General features: G+C 34.6%; 1 protein-coding gene and 1 pseudogene across 4 annotated transcripts; both read left to right on the top strand.

Moving 5' to 3' along the window:
- On the top strand, nucleotides 1-12,362 carry LOC128159508 (ras-related protein Rap1-like). Of its 4 annotated transcripts, none has more exons than XM_052822630.1 (8): nucleotides 1-104; nucleotides 2,366-2,435; nucleotides 2,747-2,815; nucleotides 3,071-3,127; nucleotides 5,285-5,425; nucleotides 6,585-6,725; nucleotides 7,705-7,805; nucleotides 11,145-12,362. In XM_052822630.1, the coding sequence occupies exons 2-7, from the start codon at nucleotides 2,379-2,381 to the stop codon at nucleotides 7,798-7,800; spliced, it is 561 nt and encodes a 186-aa protein (XP_052678590.1). In that variant the 5' UTR covers nucleotides 1-104; nucleotides 2,366-2,378; the 3' UTR covers nucleotides 7,801-7,805; nucleotides 11,145-12,362. The 4 variants fall into 4 exon arrangements, with proteins under 4 accessions (XP_052678590.1, XP_052678591.1, XP_052678593.1 ...); XM_052822631.1 differs by having other exon boundaries at nucleotides 7,705-7,818; XM_052822633.1 differs by lacking the exon at nucleotides 7,705-7,805 and adding an exon at nucleotides 7,243-7,348.
- Nucleotides 12,363-14,604: 2,242 nt separating this feature from the next.
- On the top strand, nucleotides 14,605-18,712 carry LOC128159474 (uncharacterized; annotated as a pseudogene).
- Nucleotides 18,713-18,931: the final 219 nt, after the last annotated feature.

Raw genomic sequence — 18,931 nt, 5'->3', positions numbered from 1 at the left:
ATGACGCCGAAGTGCATCCTGGGACTCTACCTTCCAAATTTAGAAACGGGGGCGACATTTATAAATTGACGTCACTGAAATAAACAATTATTCATATTTCAGAGGTAGGTAATGGTTGGCTGTGATGCATATTTAATGTAATTTATTTTTAGACTATGTAAGATAATTCTTTTCATTCCGTTCGCTAGTTTAAGGCATCCGTTATTCCTGACAGTTAGGCTCGTATCATGTAAGTTGGGTGCGACATGTTTTTACTCTCTTCTCGGATAAAATCTCGCTGAATGTGCCCTTAAAAAGGTTTTCATATCAGAGTTTATTGAGTTCAGTTAGTTTCATGTAGCTTTGCCTTTTTATTTCTGTTAACTTTCACGAGAAAGAGAACCGGTGTAAGAGTCTTTAATCAAATTGACGAAGCGGAACCATACGTCCATTTTGTAGCGCTTCCGCCTCTGATGTTAACATCCCATCCTGTTTCTGACTATATTGTAAGTGAGGAATTCAGTTTAGTCTAGAAAGAAATGAGTAATCCCTTAAGAATTTGTATCGTTAAAACCCTTGAATGGGTGAATTGTTTCGAATTTTCATCTGTACATTATGCTTGTGTTTGTTTTTATGTAATTATGTAGAGAGCAAATTTGATGGAGATGAAAGAGGGGCTTGGTTAATCAGAATCGGTTCACAATGGCGCATATTTGTCTTGTATATTCGGTTTAATGTAGGAGTTTTTGTTAGAAAATGTTGGACAGAAAAGAATATTTTACAGTGTTTTAATTACCTTAAATAGCATGACATTAATATATTCATTTACAGCTACATTGTATATGTAATCGTAGGTATCTAAGGATAAGTGATTTTATAAGTATACCCACATTTATAGCTGTTGAATCTTTATTTTAAATCATATTCATTTATAAATATTCGTAGATCTATCAGCTTATATTCTCAATAAGTAGGTATGGTGATATTTTCATCCAAGATTCTATAAATTAAAAAAAAAATTATCAATTTAATGAAAATATTTTTGAAAATTTATATATACTATAAATTTTTTATCAAACCATACAATAAGATACAAATTTGCAACTTCTTGTCATGGTTTCACATCTACAACTGATATACATTATACATTGTATGTAGGTTATGTGAAGGATGACAGAGATGTGTGTCAATACATGTTTTTATCTTCCTGTATTTTAAGAAAACTGTTAAACCCTAATGTTATATAGTTCTAAGTAACTGAAAGGTGACATCCAGAGAATGAAACACTCACATTGTCACTATTCTAGCTCAGCCTAGGGTTTTTTTTCTGTTGGAAAAAAAGTTGAAGATTTCTTCATGTTCTATTTTGAAAATGAACAAAAAATGTAAAAAAAAGTCATCTGGGATTTTTGTTTTTAAAACGTAGATCTCATCTGATCTGCATGGTCATTATTAAAAGATTTTCGCATTGTAAATGCCTGCAAAAATGACTAAAAGTGTGTTTTCACCTTTATCAATTTCTTTTGATTATATAGTTGAGATGTGTCAATGAACATTTTAGAAATCTTGTGCTTTTTTCCTTATGTGTAGTTATGAATTGACATTGGTTTTCACGGATAGGGGTGTATTTTATAATTATTAAAAAAGTATTAAAAGGCGATTTGTTGTCAAATTTAGAAGGATGAAGGCACACATTGATTTTGTAAAGTGCTAGATATTTTTATATCTCTCATATTTGTTTAGAATACATTTTAACCTGATTTCTGACACTTCTCCTGGTAGATATTTACACTGATCATTTTGATGTGTTTTTTTGTCCAGAGGGTGCAAAACTATTAAATTCCTGTTTGTCATTACCTGAAAAACAAATCAAAGCTCTTCAGGCTTATTTTCTTTTATTTTGAATGTTCTCTCCTTAAAAGGTTTTTTTTTTCAGTGAATAATAAGTAGGAAAGATTGGCTATTTGATAATGATATTGCTAAGCCCTGTATGTTGTTTATAGAAACAGTTAACTGTACTAGTAATTTTAATAGTACCTGTACATGTATTAGTGCACAAGTATATTTTTTTGTTTAAGATAAACTAATAACCTAGGATATAACTGAGAATGCTTAGTATTAAGGGATTAGTTCAAATGAGTTTCTTTACCTGTAACAGGTGACCATTCAGATTTATTTTTTCTACCGTAAAAACTTTTTTATCTGTTTTTGTTTATATCTTGACTTGTAGCCACTCTTCCCAGTAATTAAAATTTAATTGTCATTAATTAGAAAATCACAAAACCAGTGTTTGTGTTTGTTTAGTATTTTAAAGCCCCAGAATCACCAGATATGTGTGAACAGTGACAGGTGTGTATTTGACTGTTGTGTTGTTGTTGATTGACAGGTCCCAGTATAAGATGCGGGAGTACAAGCTGGTTGTACTAGGCAGTGGTGGTGTCGGCAAGAGTGCCTTGGTAAGTACAGCTGTACCGAGACTGATCATGGAGGTCTGTTAACTCTTTATGGTTTCCGAACAACTCCAACCTCGAGCCTCCAGCAAACAATAAGAGCCAAGATTTAATATTAAAAGAATGTAGTTATTTCGGCACAGAGTTGTGATAACTGGTCAGAACTAGCAACTTTGTTAGAGATACCTTAATACTTCAAGTAATATGAAATTACCAAAAAATTTCTAGATGTTTTTGTTTTTAGTGATGTATGGCTACTAATTAAGTGCTTAGATGTACGCATTCTTAATGACTTTTTATTCTTTGTTTTTTTACAGACTGTGCAGTTTGTACAGAACATATTCGTAGAGAAGTATGACCCGACCATAGAGGACAGCTATAGAAAGGTTGGTATCTCAAGCATATAGAGAAAAGTTCATCTACATGAATATATCTAAATCTGTTTTAAGTTTATAAAGATATATACTATAATGTGTTAATTAAATAAGGAATCTTTGAACAGTGATTAAAGTAACTTTAGTTAGTAATTTGCAGATAAAATTAATTCTGCTGTTGAGATCCTGGCATCCTATAGATACTCAACTTGAGTTGCCTCGCTGGTGGTTTTATATTAATGACTATGAAATGGATTCTATTTTTAGCAAGTGGAGGTGGATGGGCAGCAATGCATGCTGGAAATCCTGGATACAGCCGGAACGGTAAGATAGGAAATGTGGGTGACGTCTAACGGGGTGAGGTAGATCACCTAAAGTCTGAGACCTGTGAAAAGTTGTTAGTCTGTATGAGCTCTGTACTATGTTAATGAAATCAGCAGATTACTGTTTTCACTTTTAACAAGTTTTTAGCTCACCTGAGCCAAAGGCTCAAGTGAGCTTTTCTAATCACAATTTGTCCGTTGTCTGTCGTTGTCGTCGTTGGTGTCGTTGTAAACTTTTCACATTTTCATCTTCTTCTCAAGAACCACTGGGCAGATTTCAACCAAATTTGGCACAAAGCACCACAAGGTGAAGGGGATTCAAGTTTGTTCAAATAAAGGGCCATGCCCTCTTTAAAGGGGAGATAAATGAGAATTATTGAAAATTTGTCAGTATTTTTAAAAAAATTTTCTTCTCAAAAAGTATTTGGCCTGAAAAGCTTAAACTTGTGTGGAGGCATCCTCAGGTAGTGTAGATTCAAGTTTGTCCAAATCATTGTCCCCGGGGGTAGGGTGGGGCCACAATTGGGGGATAAATTTTTATACAGGAATATATAGAGAAAATCTTTTAAAATCTTCTTCTCAAAAACTATTTGGCCAGGAAAGCTCAAATTCAAATGGAAGCATCCTCAGGTAGTGTAGATTCAAGTTTGTCCAAATCATGGTCCCCGGGTGTAGGGTGGGGCCACAATGGGGGGATCAAGTTTTACATAGGAATATATAGAGAAAATCTTAAAAAATCCTCTTCTCAAAAACTATTAGGCCAAGAAAGCTTAAATTGGCATGTAACCATCCTCAGATATTGTAGATTCAAGTATGTTCAAATCATGGTCCCCGGGGGTAGGGTGGGGCCACAATAGGGGGATTATTTTTTACATAGGAATATATAGAGAAAATCTTTAAAAGTCTTCTTCTCAAATACTATTAGGCCAGAAAAGCTCAAATTAAAATGGAAGCATCCTCAGGTAGTGTAGATTCAAGATTGTTCAAATCATGGTTCCCGGGGGTAGGGTGGGGCCACAATGGGGGGATCAAGTTTTACATAGGAATATATAGAGAAAATCTTAAAAAATCCTCTTCTCAAAAACTATTAGGCCAAGAAAGCTTAAATTGGCATGTAACCATCCTCAGATATTGTAGATTTAAGTTTGTTCAAATCGTGGTCTTTGGGAAAAAGTCTTCTTTTGAAAACTATTAGGCCAGGAAAGCCCAAATTTGAGTGGAAGCATTGAGTGGAATCATCAATTATATCGAATATTTTAAAATACACAAAAAAGAAGTGTTTTGAGAGATAAGTAATGGTTCAAATGCATTCTTATAAAGATATTATATTTCATTTGGTCTGTAATGAACTTGGTACATGTTTTAAAGTCATGTACAATTATACTGTTATTGTCATCTACAGTAGCAGTTCACAAAAAAAATCAAAGTACTGAAGTACTGACGGGAGTTGATTTTATCGATTATCATATATTTTAAAATCAACTTATCTTGCGTGGCAATTAGTTTCTAGTCTGTATTTAAATTACGCACTTTTTTATAATATGAATTTTAATTAGACTTTTCAGACAAGAACTTAGAGAAAACCCCATATGAATCATGTGTAATATTCAAAGAAGATTTCAAACTTTGTATTAGTAATCGAAACAATTCTAAAAATTGTATGGATCCAAGCACTATTGATATTGAACTCCAGTCTCGTTCAACCAGACACTCGGCTGTCTCCGTTAAACTCTGACAAGCAAGAGAGCCTCTCTCTTTGTCGGAGATTTACGGAGACAGCCGAGCGTCTGGTTGAACGAGACTATATTAAACTCTGGCGTAGGAATACACGAGACTACATAAATATCTAAATTGTTCGTATTATATAACATCTGACTATTTTCAAAGTGTTTATAGATAAGTTTCCTTGAAAAACAATGCTTCAGTAAAAATAACGTCGAATTTTTCTATTATATTAAAGAACTAAGACTTGTCAGCGGTGATGATTTGTGCTTAGGTCCAAACACTGTTTCACTTTCGGTTTGCCAGAGTGACTGCATAGGAGAGTTGATTAAAATCAACTCCCAAAAAAAAATTAAAAACATGTATGTATCTTGTACATGTTTAATACATGTATTGTTAAATCCATTATTGACCACACTGTTATTGTTCCTTACAGGAGCAATTCACAGCAATGAGAGACCTGTACATGAAGAATGGGCAGGGATTCCTCCTGGTCTACTCCATCACAGCCCAGTCCACATTCAATGACCTCCAGGATCTACGGGAACAGATATTGCGTGTCAAGGACACTGATGATGTAAGGGTCAAACAGGATAAAGGTCAAACAGGATAAAGGCATTTGTGGCCACATTGAGAAATGTGTATTAAACGGCCAGGCCCCTTATAGTAATTACAAAACATGTATATATGTAACTGTGTATTAAGGGGTTGTTTCACAGTCTTGATATGGTCAGTTTTTGTAGTAGCATGAAATTTTATGAAGGTTCATTGAAAAGTCATACATCATAACATGTACCTCCTTTTGTGAGCAGTCGACAGAAATGGGAACAATGTGGCTAGCTGCTTGAAAATAATTTTAGCTGTAAATATTTAATGGTGATAAACTTAGATGTTAATGACTTTTCTCTGTGATCTTCTTGACTTATGCTTTTGATAATTATTTATTTTGCAAGATCTGACATGTAAGTCATAGTGATCGAAAAGCAACAAAAATTTGATCAGGCAGTTTGATGCCTGTGGTAAAAAAAATCAACACAAAATCAGTACTATATTGTTATAATCTAAGTTTGATTATAAGTCTGTGTTATGTGTTATATACTAGGTTTTATACTGTGTATTTTGTATGTTGATGGGTGCTTATTTTTGGACCATATGAAATTTCAATACAATGATGACAGTTGTGGCTTATACAGATTATGTACTAGATTATGTAATAAATTATAAAATTCTCCACTATTGACAAGTCAACCTGAATTTAGACCAGTCATCCATTTAAGTACTTTGATCATATTTCAAAATATTTACATTTTAAACTGTCTTTGTCTATGATAAAATTATGAATCAATTGTGAAGCCTATAGCCTAATAATTTCATAAAAGATGAGTGACACTAAATGGGCGTGTCTTATAGTATAACCGAAAACTGCATTGGCTGCGCCGCATAGTAATACATAGCATGTGCTACATGAAAAAATAAAGGTTTTAAAATGTTGTTTTAAAGTATAGATATTGGAAATAATATAAGTAATGAGGAGTCATTCTTTGAATATTATGAGGTGATAATTTCGGTCGGAGCTAATCTATCATAACTTTGGGCTCTATTGGATTTGACCACATCCCGACCGAAATTATCACCAAATAATACTCAAAGAATGATTACTTATTCCTTAAGTAATACAGTGTTTTGTAATTGAATGAATGTATGTTGATAACCAATGCCTTTTTCCGGATTGACAGGTGCCCATGATTCTGGTGGGAAACAAGAGTGATCTGGAGGATGAGAGGGTTGTAGGCAAGGATCAGGGAATGAGTCTAGCAAAACACTTTAACTGTGAATTCATGGAGACCTCAGCAAAAAAGAAGATTAATGTGAATGAGGTAGGGCAGCGTTAGACACAACTATGTGTTTTCTTATTGAGTGTTTTGATTATAGGGGATAATAGTGTGGGAGATGTCCATGACAAACCATTTAGAACTATAGAGATGTGTAAAAGGTTTGAAGATCAATGTTTTGGATTGTGGTAAATGTTTTAATGGTTTTTCAAGAAAGTGAGACTATTCAATAAAGGTTTTATCAACACTTTTGGTAATCTAGGAATGTGGTAAAATGCCTGGGAATAAGGTAAATCATTGAAAGGAAGTAAGATTTCATAAAATGCCATCTACTATGAATCTATGAATAACAGATATTGAGAAAACCAAAATTAGTTTGGAAATTTTTTTTATTTACTTTCATTTGTTATGTATTGTCATTGCTATTTTTTTTTTACAGCCCTGTTAAACAATCTTATCTTAATTTATTAATCAGTTATGATTTATGGTATTTTGTACATGGACAAATGAAATTGACACAGAATTAAGTTTGCATGCATAATAACACAAATTCTTTTTGCAGATATTTTGTGACTTAGTACGATTAATAAACAAAAAGAACCCGGAGCGGCGACCCAAAAACACCAAGTCAAAGTCTAAATGTGCGATACTGTAAACCCATTTATCTTGTAAGTCAAAGGTCATGAACTGGTAGTCAGGGTCAAAGTTGCTATGGAAACCCTCATTGACTTGTACCCTGAGAATTTGATCTGCATGAAATTCTCAGAAACAAAAACGACAACAGTGCCTTGTTTTGTATGAATTATAGATCTTCATTTTTTCTCCAACATTATATTATTAAAGTAGTGAAAGAATTTGAAATTATTAAAGAAAAGAAGGAAATAAATGATTTTTCTGTGAATGCATCTGGTGTCTCGAGTCATTGCTGTTGTTGTTTGGTACAGTCTCGGTCTCCCAGAGTTCCTGACCCCCCTGACTACCATTTATTTACCACCACTGATTTGACATGCCTATCTGTTTACAGGTTTTTTGTGGCTTGGTTAGATTAATCAATAATCGCACCCCGGCCCCGGGCAGATCGCCAGGATCAGGAAGCAAAAAGTCCTGTAGGCTGCTGTAGGCTTGGTGAGGCTGTAGGGTGGGTGAGGCATGCATTTCTGGCTTGTGTCTCGCAGAGTTCTGTCCCTGTACCGGACAGAGCCTGGCCTCAGAATCAGCTTAATTTGGATGTCGCTGGCCACTGTTGTCTAATCTGTATATCCCCCCTGCTTTCTAGTCGTATGGATGTGATGGTAGCAGTGTGCTGTCATTCATCCAGTAACGCAGTATTGTCTGCCTTGCTTAGGCTTCTTCCGTAGTCATTTTGTGTACGGCTTTGTTGTTGGTATTAAATAAATTAGGCATGTGTCTGGAACGTGGTGTAGTCTTTGATTGACCAGTAGTGTCATCTGGAATGTTCCCCACATTTATGTCTAATATGAATAGGGCCCCTTTTCCGTGGAATGTTTTGATGAACTGTGCTATTATAGGCAACAATATGGAAGGTTATATTCCATTTGAAGCATGTGATGATAGAGATATGTATAGTGCTTATTCTCTTTGACTTCTTCTTTAACCTGCTAACATTAAAACTGCATCTTGATTATATATCACAATGGAATGTTACTTATGTATTATTTGATTAACTAATCCGTCCTTAAGAAAAATGCCATAAATTAAGAATAAAATGAGAGTAATTGCATAGGGATATGAAAATTTGGGATATGGGAGTTGGTATGTAATAAAAAAGTGGTAAGAAGTCTGAAAAATATCAAGAAAAATAAAGAATCGGAGGGTCAAATAGAGACATACAAAAATGAAGTTGGCCATAACTGCATTGTAAAAGTTTATCCTTCAATTTTTACAAGTGAATATGAACATGATGAATAGTTTAAATTGGTAGGTCTTTGGGGTTTATATAAAAAATGATATTAGAAACTGTAGATGCTTCATTCATGCCCTTAGGGGTTTGAAAATAATCTCTGGTACTAACATTAAGGTGCTGAAGTTTCCTCCAAATTACAATCATTTCAACTTCTATATAAGTCTTGCAATAGTTTTATGTATTGATTACTTGAGATCAAGATTTATAACTACGGCTGTGATTTATTTATTTCTCGTAAGAAAATTTCTACATACATTCAGAGATAGAACCTTTTTCTATAGTTGTTTATGAAATTAAAATTGCTTGCAATACTTTTGTGAAATACACAATCATTGATGAAATATAGAAAGAAACAAAATCATCGATTCATCAGATTTGAAAACATAGGTAGTCCATTTGCTGTGATAGCAGTTTACCATACTTCAATATCAAATAGATTGTCAGCTCATCAAATAAGAATGCTTGTAACATATTTCTTTCATCAAAAAAGCATACTGCTACTTTGTATAGATCTTACAAAGACATATTCCTCTTAATCTTTATGCTTCTACTAATGATTGATAACAAAAACATTTTCCTCTCATGATCAGAAATCAACAAAACTACCAGGTAGATCATAGAAAAGAATGATTTTAGTCATAATCACATGTAGATCACTTAAATAGGCTGATAGTCAAATAATTTTTTGTATGCATATCAGTGGTCTTGATTTCAGCATTTTTGATATTTTGAAGAAATTGAAAATTTCTGTTGAAATAAGTTGGTTATATTTCACCAGGCTTGACTTTTTTCAGTTCATCTACAAGAGTATATTGATTCAAGTTTTTTTACTCAGAATGGATAAGACACATCAAGTTCTTTAAGTTCGTACTAGTAATGACTTGGGGGAAGGAGATTAAATCATTAAGAAGAAATAAAACTACTTATGAATGAACAGCTATCTTAAGACTCTCTATCACCCTCGTGTTGATAGATATTATACCATGGACTTTAATCCCTAACCTAGGCCTGAATGATCAGCTATCTTAAGACTCTCTATCACCCTCGTGTTGATAGTTATTATATCATGGATTTTAATCCCTAACCTAGGCCTGATATCACATGTCAATGAATAGTGAATGTGTCAGATTTCAGGGCTGAAGAAGTGATGAACTTTAAAATAAAGAAAAATAATGCTTTATAAAAAAAAAATATTTGCCATAAGAATAAAAACATATTTGAATAAAAAAAAATGTAGGTGGTTGAATATTTCATGTAAAAGAACACCTTTTTAAGGACAGATTATTAAATTTTACTTTTACCAGGATGAATTAAATTTTGAATTTTCTGTTTAGATGTAGAATTCTAACAATAATCTTTTAACTTTGTCTTTAGTTTTTACTATTAATTCAAAATCCAATTATTTGCAGTTTTCGTCCATTTTCTTGCAAAAGATACACATATGGAAATGAAAATTGGTATACAAATTTAGCATGATGATAGGTCAAGTTCAAGTTTGGCAACAATCAAGCAATTTTCAAATTAGTTATGCCCCTTGAACTTATTAAAATTCTAATTATATAGTCTTCCTGATCATTTTCTTTGCAGTGGTTGCACTTACTGAAATTAAATTTGGTATACAGATTTATCATAATGATAGCTAGATCAAGTTTGATTTTGGTACAATCGAGCAATTTATGACAGGGTAATGCACCTTGGACTTAGAAGAATTCGGATTATTTGCAGTTTCTGTTCATTTCCTTTGCAGATGTTTCCAAGGAATGGGGGGGGGGGGGGGATAAGTGTTTCATAAACAACTCTTGTTATTATTCACCTAGTACCCTACTTTAATTATCTTGTACCCTCTCCCCTATAAGCTAGCACTACCATACCTAAAGGAGGGACTATTGGTCAACTTGAACCTTTTCAAATACATGTGTGTAATACATTCACCCTCCATTTGCAGAATAGTTTTAGACTTGGACATATAAGGTTTTCTAGATCCTTCTGATTTGTCTTCTATTTAGCAGTGATCAGTCTAAAATTGTAGTCCTGAGACAGAATTGAACATGGAATCAGAATCTGTATGACGTAGCTGATTGGACTCTTTGCTTCCTGATTTGGTTTACTAAGGACAGGAACAGAAAATGACTTTTTCAGACAGTGCTGTAAATTGGCCATTTTTTCTGTTTCATATTTTGCCTTATTATTTTTGCTATGCTTTTTTTTAATCATTTGAGCATAAATCTCTAAAGACATTTTATTTGATTATTTTTTTTATGCTAAAATAATGTTCTGAGAGATGTTTGATAGCCATGCAAATTAATTGCCTGATATCTATATGTGAGGCATGTTTATTAGATTTATATGCTTAGATATTATATTTAGTCTTTGCATTTGAATTGATCTTGTGAAATATGTCCTCAATGAAAATAGAGTACAAAATTCGAATCTGCTCTATATTGGTATATTATAAACAATTAAAAAATCAAACAGTTGTGAAAATTAAAAAAAACGTAACTGGTGTTCAATAGTAAAATGTGAGCATATCTCCTTTGCAGAATTTTGGAACTTAACTTGAAGAGTGGAATGATGAAATAATTTGGATCCACCCCTAACGAACATCATGTGTACCCGGATATTGAGGAGGAGTTAGAGTTCTTGGACTATTGAACATTGCTCCAGCTACAACAGTTCATTGTCTTATGATAGGGGGATTTCTAGATATTTATATTTCTGTATATAGTATATATATGTATAAGTGCATACACCACACACACAAACTCACATAATTAACAGCTTGTAGAGAATAAGCCTTTGGCGGCAAGGGGAGACAACTCTTTGCTCTGGCTTCTGATTTCCCGCTTTCATCTCTTGGAATATGGTAAAGCTTGAAAATGTGTTTTTTTCTTGTAGTCGCCGAAATGAAAACATTAAGTAGGTGATTTTGGACGTATTGTTGATGCTTAGAGTAATGTGCAGTCTTCACGAAAATCGAGTGTTAAGGTATTCAACTAGTCATGTTTTCTTGCCTATATTGGCAATGTGAGGCGAAAAATTTCAGTCCATTTTCTAGCGAAGGAAAGATAAAAGTATTACAGATTCATGCACCTCTCTTTATTGTCTAAGTCACCCATGATCCTGCGTTTTCCTTCTATTTGTTCATACATGTAACAGGGTCCCCCAGTTTGTGTCAATTAACTGGACAGTGTTTTCGTGAGGACTGAGTTTTGTTCAGATATTAAAGGTAGCTTTTGGTGATGTATCTAGGTATTTTAACATTTCTTGATCTGCCATTATTGTTGTCATTCTGTCAGAACACTTCTACTTTATAAAAAAAAAATGAAATACAATAGTTATACATTGTTATTAACGCGTGTGTTTATTTGTATGATAACATTGAGTTCATAGTACTGGGCATAGAAGTAGGTTTATTGTTATAACAACATCTAAAGTGTGCATATTGGTCAACTATGTTTCTTTCTCATTAATTCTCTTTTATCTTAGCTACGTAAGGTATTCTAATTGTGTCCTTGAGATTGTTTTCATTTCTTTCTTTTCTAGGCCAGTGTTTAAATCTTGAGTAAATTGAATTGTTGGGGAATTCTTTTTTGAAATTCATGTGTAGATTTTCACTAACAATGCCTCCAAAAATTGTGAAAATGAATTTTTACTGCGATATTTTGATGTTTTTATGAATGCCATTGATAGAATTATTTTACGCTGTATGTTAACTACTGTCTTAATAATAAATTTGATAATAAAAGGTGCTTAAAGTCGTCTGTTTCTTTAATTATCCTCACCACTCAGCCAGCATGAAGCAATGTACATGTGTTCATTATGTGTACACATATTTTATCAGTTGACAATCCGGGTATAGAACACTGGAGACTACAGGAGGATACTCGAGGAGGTTAAGGTTTAAAGAGCTGATTAAAGTTTTTGGAGCAGGTGCCAACACTCGAGACTATATACAAGATTACGGAGCATTAAAGATTTTCCTTTTATGGGGACATAATTGGTTAGAGTGCGTTTTGATGTGTACGTTAGTTAGACAGGGGCTGCATTGATCTTCCTTCCGTGGGTTTGGGGCGAAAGGTCAAGGGTGGTCGGTGGCGGGTCGACGTTTACAGACTCTAATTAAAGGAGGGGAGTTCAATCAGATTTTAAATTTTAGCTCATGATTTTGAAGCTCTTTGAGGTAGCTATATTGGACGCATGATAAAAGGGTCAATCTGAGATCAATTTGTTTGTTGTTCAACCGTTCATGTGCGAAGGGATTCCTTAAATCACGCAAAATATACATTGGTGCTGATTTTGTGAAGTAAATTGAGGTTAGATGTATAGGTTTTTATATATATGATTCATTTTGAAAAATAAATTGTATTCTTTCCTTAAAAGCATTTTCCCCAGTTTTAATTGTTATAAATTTTTCTTTTTACAAACCATGCATATGTGAGTGTCAAGTTACAAGTTATAAGGAAGATACAGAGCTTTGCTAACAATTCTATGTTTGTACACGGACACCCCTGTGAATGTTAATGTCATTTAAAGAGGTATAGCACTTTTCCCCATTACTTCGCCTACTCCTGTGTTTGGACGGAAAGTACCTGTTACTAAAAAGAGCTTCAGGTACCTAGCTGTCGCAATATGATTTACGAAACCTGGATACACTGTACTGATTTTATAATGGTGTCTGTAACAACTGATTTGTCATAAATTCGGGAAACTCTGTGTATAACAGTAGTTGATACTCTGAATCGTGATAAGTTCAAGCAAAGTGCAATGGATCTAAGTGTAAATAGAGTACACGTACAGTGTTTATTAATGAAGAGATCTGTTTATATTGGGTGTACTCATACTCAGACTGAATTAAACAAGATAATTTTTAAAAACAAGAAGATTAGATACGTGTAACTTAATCTCTCTGTTCTGTTCATGTTTCAATTTACGTGAAAATATACTACTCAGTGGATTCGACCCAGCGACTACAAAATCAAAAAGACCTCTGCGTCACCACTAGGCCACACATCTAACATTTTCAACAGATGCATTTTCAAGATATACATGTATGGCTATAAACATAATTGTATTAGAAAATTTTCCGAGGGGAGGGGGGTTGGATGAATAATTTTGTTTGCCGCCAGGAGAATCTAAGACCTTTTTTTTTTAACTATTTGATTTTTACAGAGAGGGGTGTCTTGATCCCTGACTCCCTTCCCCATATATAATGGCCATTTGGATTTATAAAATTAATTTATGTAAAATTAAGTGAGTCAGTAAATGCATTGTCAAATGGAACAAATTGGGACTACGGGGGTTGATTTAAAAGTAATGTGCCACAGATGCAATAAAAACTTTTTTTTTTGGCGTAAAGCAACAAAAGTTCGCACGCCGGCGACGTATTTCCAATGTATATTGCTAATAGGAGGAGTAGTATACTTATAACTTTAATTTCATTGATTATTCCTTATTTTCACTTCAATTTTTTGTATGGTCCCATAAAAGTGTGTGTGTGTGGGGGGGGGGGGGGCAACTCCAAGTTAATCCAATTTTTTGTATGTAAATTTAAGAAAAATCTTTCCTCCGCCAATCCCCCCCCCCCCCCCCCCCGATGCTACGTGCCTGAATTATTCTGAAAAATGCATAATCATATAAGTAATGTGATGTTTTTAGATTTTTTAAAAAATATTCTAATTTAAAAGTGTAATTGTAATAATTTTGTCACGTTTTGCTAGATGATGTCAGGTTTGAAATAAAGCCATGCAATATTATTTTTTTTTTCAATTTGGGTGTAAAAAATAACTTGTATGGATATGAGTTCTATATCATGTGATATTAAGTACAAAAAAAGAGAGAACTAATTTTTAATTTCTGTAAAAAGACACTTTATTTATCTATTCTAGCCACCTTAATAATTTAAACCACGCCTTTTAGGCCTATCCCCTTCTTACTTATCTTCGGAACACCTTTGTACTTCTCCTCCACAGAGAGTTAACGGGGAAAGCCTATCGAGTGATCTGTTACTTGAAACGCAGACGACATTTGGGAAGAGCCAGAGGAAGAACTGGAAATTCAGCTAGGTACAGGCTAATCTGTTCTCTTTCCCAATATATTCCATTTAACATGTTTAACGCATTTGCTTTGTTGTTGGTTGAATTCAACAATGATAAATATTTAATCTTTAATAATACAAGCTCTAGAGTCATATAAGCCACCCCCTCCCCCCGCCGTTTTTGCGGCTTATATACGTATAAAAACAGACTATAGTAAAGTATAAATCTAGTAAATAATATCGTTGGGGGGGGGGGGGGATGCTTTCAAAATACACCCATTTGTCATTCTGTGCATTTTCTAAACATGTCACGTGATTTTAAACAGGTAGCTACAGGACAATGGTACCAGGAAGAATAAACATGTGAAATGTCGCCATTTTGTACTCGGCAGGCTTTGTTGTAATTCGTATCATATATTGACTTTACACTTGTTTTTAGATCTATATATTCAACATTGACATTTATGTCAGTGATTAAACTCTATTGTTTTTCTTTAAAATATTGTATAAAACTCTGTCAATCAAATTTTGCTGTATAATGATTTTCCACAAAAATCACATATTTTATATAGGTCACCTGAAACAGTGGGTGATCTGTTGTTATCTAGTTTTTGTTCGTCGTCGTGTGTCAACCATAGATAAATTTGTATACGAGGTGTTTAATAGCCCCATGGTAAACGTATTTTGAGGGCACAGAAGGACAGGCCAATGAGAAATTCCAAAAAGTCTACTGGTGTGCATAGTATGATGACCAATTCTCGCCAAGGACCATTTCTTAACAGTGCATTGTTACGTCATTTTATCAACACAGAAAATTATATACAAAAAAAATGATGTACCAATGCACTGGCAAGAAATAATTCTTGACGAGAATTTGTCCACACGCTAGTTTGAATTTAATAAACTGCTTAGAAAAGATAGTGTGCAAATCAAAAACAAATATGGGATAATTAAGTAACATGAGTAATAACCTTGGTATACCGTAGTCGCCCAGAACCATGAATTAAGTTCATATACAATAGATAATGCATGAATCCTCCATCCTTTATTTCCACCAAAGCTCAGATCAAGATAACTTCTCTCTATACATTCATACCTTCAGTACTTTTTCATGAATATACTTAGTCTAAATCTTGATTAAGATTTTTTGTGCAGGACAGGCACGTAGCATCAGGGGGGGGGGGGGGGGGGGGGGGCTACCCCCCCCCCCCCCCCCCGCACTTTTTCTTGCAGCAATAAATTATTTAAAATTTACATATAAAAAAATGAATTATAATGGAGTTGGCCCCCCCCCCCCCACTTTTTTGGAAGTAAGTTATAATGGAGTGTGTCCCCCCCCCCCCCCCCCCCCACTTTTTTGGAAGTAAGTAAAAAATTGATATGAAGATAAGGAAATGAGGAGTGAAATTGAAGTTATGTCCCCCCCCCCCCCCTCCCCCCCCCCCCCCCCCCCCCCCCCCCCCCCCCCACGGATTAGGAATTTCATGATTCGGAGGAGAAGAATTTTGGTAGGGAAGAATTTTTTTTTTTTTTTTGGAAGTATAGTTTAGCACCCCCCGCCCATCCCAGAAAACGCTTCAGATATAGATACCAGTTAAAACCACTTTTCCAATCCTTATATAAACCTGCTAGTTTGTTAAGCATCTTATCCTCTTCACCAACCTCATGCTGGGTTATCGTAAAAATGGTTGAATTACCATTAATGATTGATCAGATGGTTACAATATACTTCGGTGACCGTTAAGGCCCAATGGGCATATTGTAAATGTTTTGAAAAATTGAAACAATTTTAACTTTTAGGAAGTTACATGTGATAGTAAAACTTAGTCAACAAAAAACACATATGAAAAAAGACATTACATTAATGCATACTAAGTTTGTTGGGCTTTTTTTTCAGAATATATGACAAAAGTGCCATGACCATGGACCCTGAGAACAACCTTCAGGATGTGTTACGGTGTCATCTCTGTGAGACCCCGGGCCCCCCTATGTACTGTGTCATTTGTAACAAATATCTGTGTAAAGCTTGTGAGAAGGGCCATATCTCTGATCAATCCAAAAAACACAAAGTGGTGCCATTTAAAAAGAGAGGATATAGTCCAAAGTGTCAAAAACATCCCTCAAAAATATGTGAACATTACTGTGAGCAATGTGACATTCCCTATTTGTGCAACATGTGCTTCCTCTGAAGAACACCATGACCATCAATTTATTGAAATAACTAAAACCATGGACAACAAGAAAGAAATCATTCAAAAAAATTTACAGGAACTAGAAACAACCATTTATCTTAAATATCAAGAGATTGCGTCCATTATCACAGACCAGAAAACTGCTCTGAATGAAAACTCCCAGAAATTAACAACAGAAATCGACAAACATGGAGAAGACTTGCACAGAGAAATAAACACCATTATCAGAAACATGAAATCTAACGTGGAGGAAACGGACACCAAACACCTGGCTGTCTTAGACAAACAGGAAGATGAAATCAAACACACACCCATTTCTGAAATCACACAGACCATTACTGAACTGAAGACGTTACTGGACTCCAATGATGTCAGCCGTGTCTCTGCCTACAAATCCAGGAATGATGAATTCAGAAGATTGCCTCCTAAACTCACAGTGTCCTTACCAAGTTTTACCCCTCAGAAGATCAACAAAGAACAGCTTTATCAACAGTTTGGTTCTCTGTCAGCGTCATCTATCAAAACAGAAGAACATGGCTACACCATGGAATCTCCCGGTGCTGAGTCCTCTCCCCCGGACAGACCGCTCATTGATGTACCACAGATCATCACACAGATAAACACTGAGCGTGGAGGATTATACAGTGTGTCCTGTCTGAGTGATGAGGAGATGTGGACGAGTGGTAATGACAACATCATGAGACTCTACAACCTCAGTGGGAAACTAGTGAAGTCAGTCCAAACCAAGTCAGGGAACGGTCCATACGACATAGCAGTGACAAGGAGTGGGGATCTAGTTTATACTGATTACGAAGATAGAACTGTGAACATAGTGAAGAATAAAAAGATAAAGACAGTGATCAGACTGCGGGGGTGGAGACCTCTCTGTGTCTGTAGTACCTCCTCTGGTGACCTCCTGGTTGTCATGGACAGTGATGATGATAAACAAACAAAAGTTGTGTGTTACTCTGGCTCCACAGAGAAACAAAGTATTCAGTACGACGACAAAGGACAACCTCTCTATTTATCTGGTGGATACATCAGTGAGAACAGGAACCTAGATATCTGTGTGTCAGACTATAACGCCCATGCAGTAGTGGTGGTCAATCAGGCCGGGAAACTCCAGTTTACCTACACTGGTCGTCCCTCTACTACCAAGAGATCATTCTATCCACGCGGCATCACAACAGACAGCCAGGGTCAGATCCTGACAGTAGACGGTACCTATAACAACCACCGTATCCACATCCTGGATCAGGACGGACAGTTCCTCCGCTACATTGACAACTGTCATTTACAGGGTCCATGGGGTTTATGTGTGGACACCAGAGACAACCTCTTTGTGGCTGAGTACACAGGTAAAGTGAAGAAAATACAATACATGTAACATGTGCTATATATTATACGACTGTAGTACTTTAATGTGTCTATAGATTACACACACCTGTGTAAATAAAACTTTGTATAAATATATTTCATTTAAACTAAAAAAAAATTATCACGTACATGCATAATACAACACACTGTTTAGTTTTATATCTATACATTAGAGTGTATGTGTACATGTTTTACATTGTCAATTGAGTATATATACAATAATGTACATGCATTATATGTCAATGAACTGATTATGTGTGAAACATGTAAACAATTATACACATTATACCAGTTATAAAGTAGGGAATTTATGAATGCATTTGGTGTCAACAAATTGATTGTTCATGGTTTTAACTTTATATGTGCATGAACTTTATGAATGAAACATGTTTTTATTTTAAAGGATTTACACTTGTAAAAAATTGTAATATATGCTATATGTGGAGACCTGTGATTTTATTAGATGAATATTTTGAATACAATAAATGATTAATAAATAAACTGTTTGGTGAAGTTTGTTGATTTTATATGTGTGGATTTAATATAAGGTCTCGGATTACAAAGTAATGATGAACTTGTTTTAATATAAATAATTCAAACATATCAAAGGATTTTTCCTTAAACTATGGTACTTGCCATTTGTGATAGTGATTTAGTTTTCATATATCATGAAGAAATTTTTAATCAAAAACTATTTAACTTGACCTTAATCTCAGATTCTCAT

The sequence above is a fragment of the Crassostrea angulata genome, chromosome 8 (assembly GCF_025612915.1).
Source record: "Crassostrea angulata isolate pt1a10 chromosome 8, ASM2561291v2, whole genome shotgun sequence".
Taxonomy (NCBI): Eukaryota; Metazoa; Mollusca; class Bivalvia; order Ostreida; family Ostreidae; genus Magallana; species Magallana angulata.
The sequence above is the reverse complement of the archived record's forward strand: the minus strand, read 5'-3'. Positions and strand labels throughout refer to the sequence as shown.

What these genes read in the sequence shown, in the direction of transcription:
- LOC128159508 (XM_052822630.1), top strand. Translation starts at nt 2,379, where the DNA reads ATGCGGGAGTACAAGCTGGTTGTACTAGGCAGTGGTGGTGTCGGCAAG. An exon ending in TAGAGGACAGCTATAGAAAG is followed by an intron (nt 2,816 to 3,070) that starts GTTGGTATCTCA and finishes TTCTATTTTTAG; the next exon opens with CAAGTGGAGGTGGATGGGCA. An exon ending in GTGTCAAGGACACTGATGAT is followed by an intron (nt 5,426 to 6,584) that starts GTAAGGGTCAAA and finishes CCGGATTGACAG; the next exon opens with GTGCCCATGATTCTGGTGGG.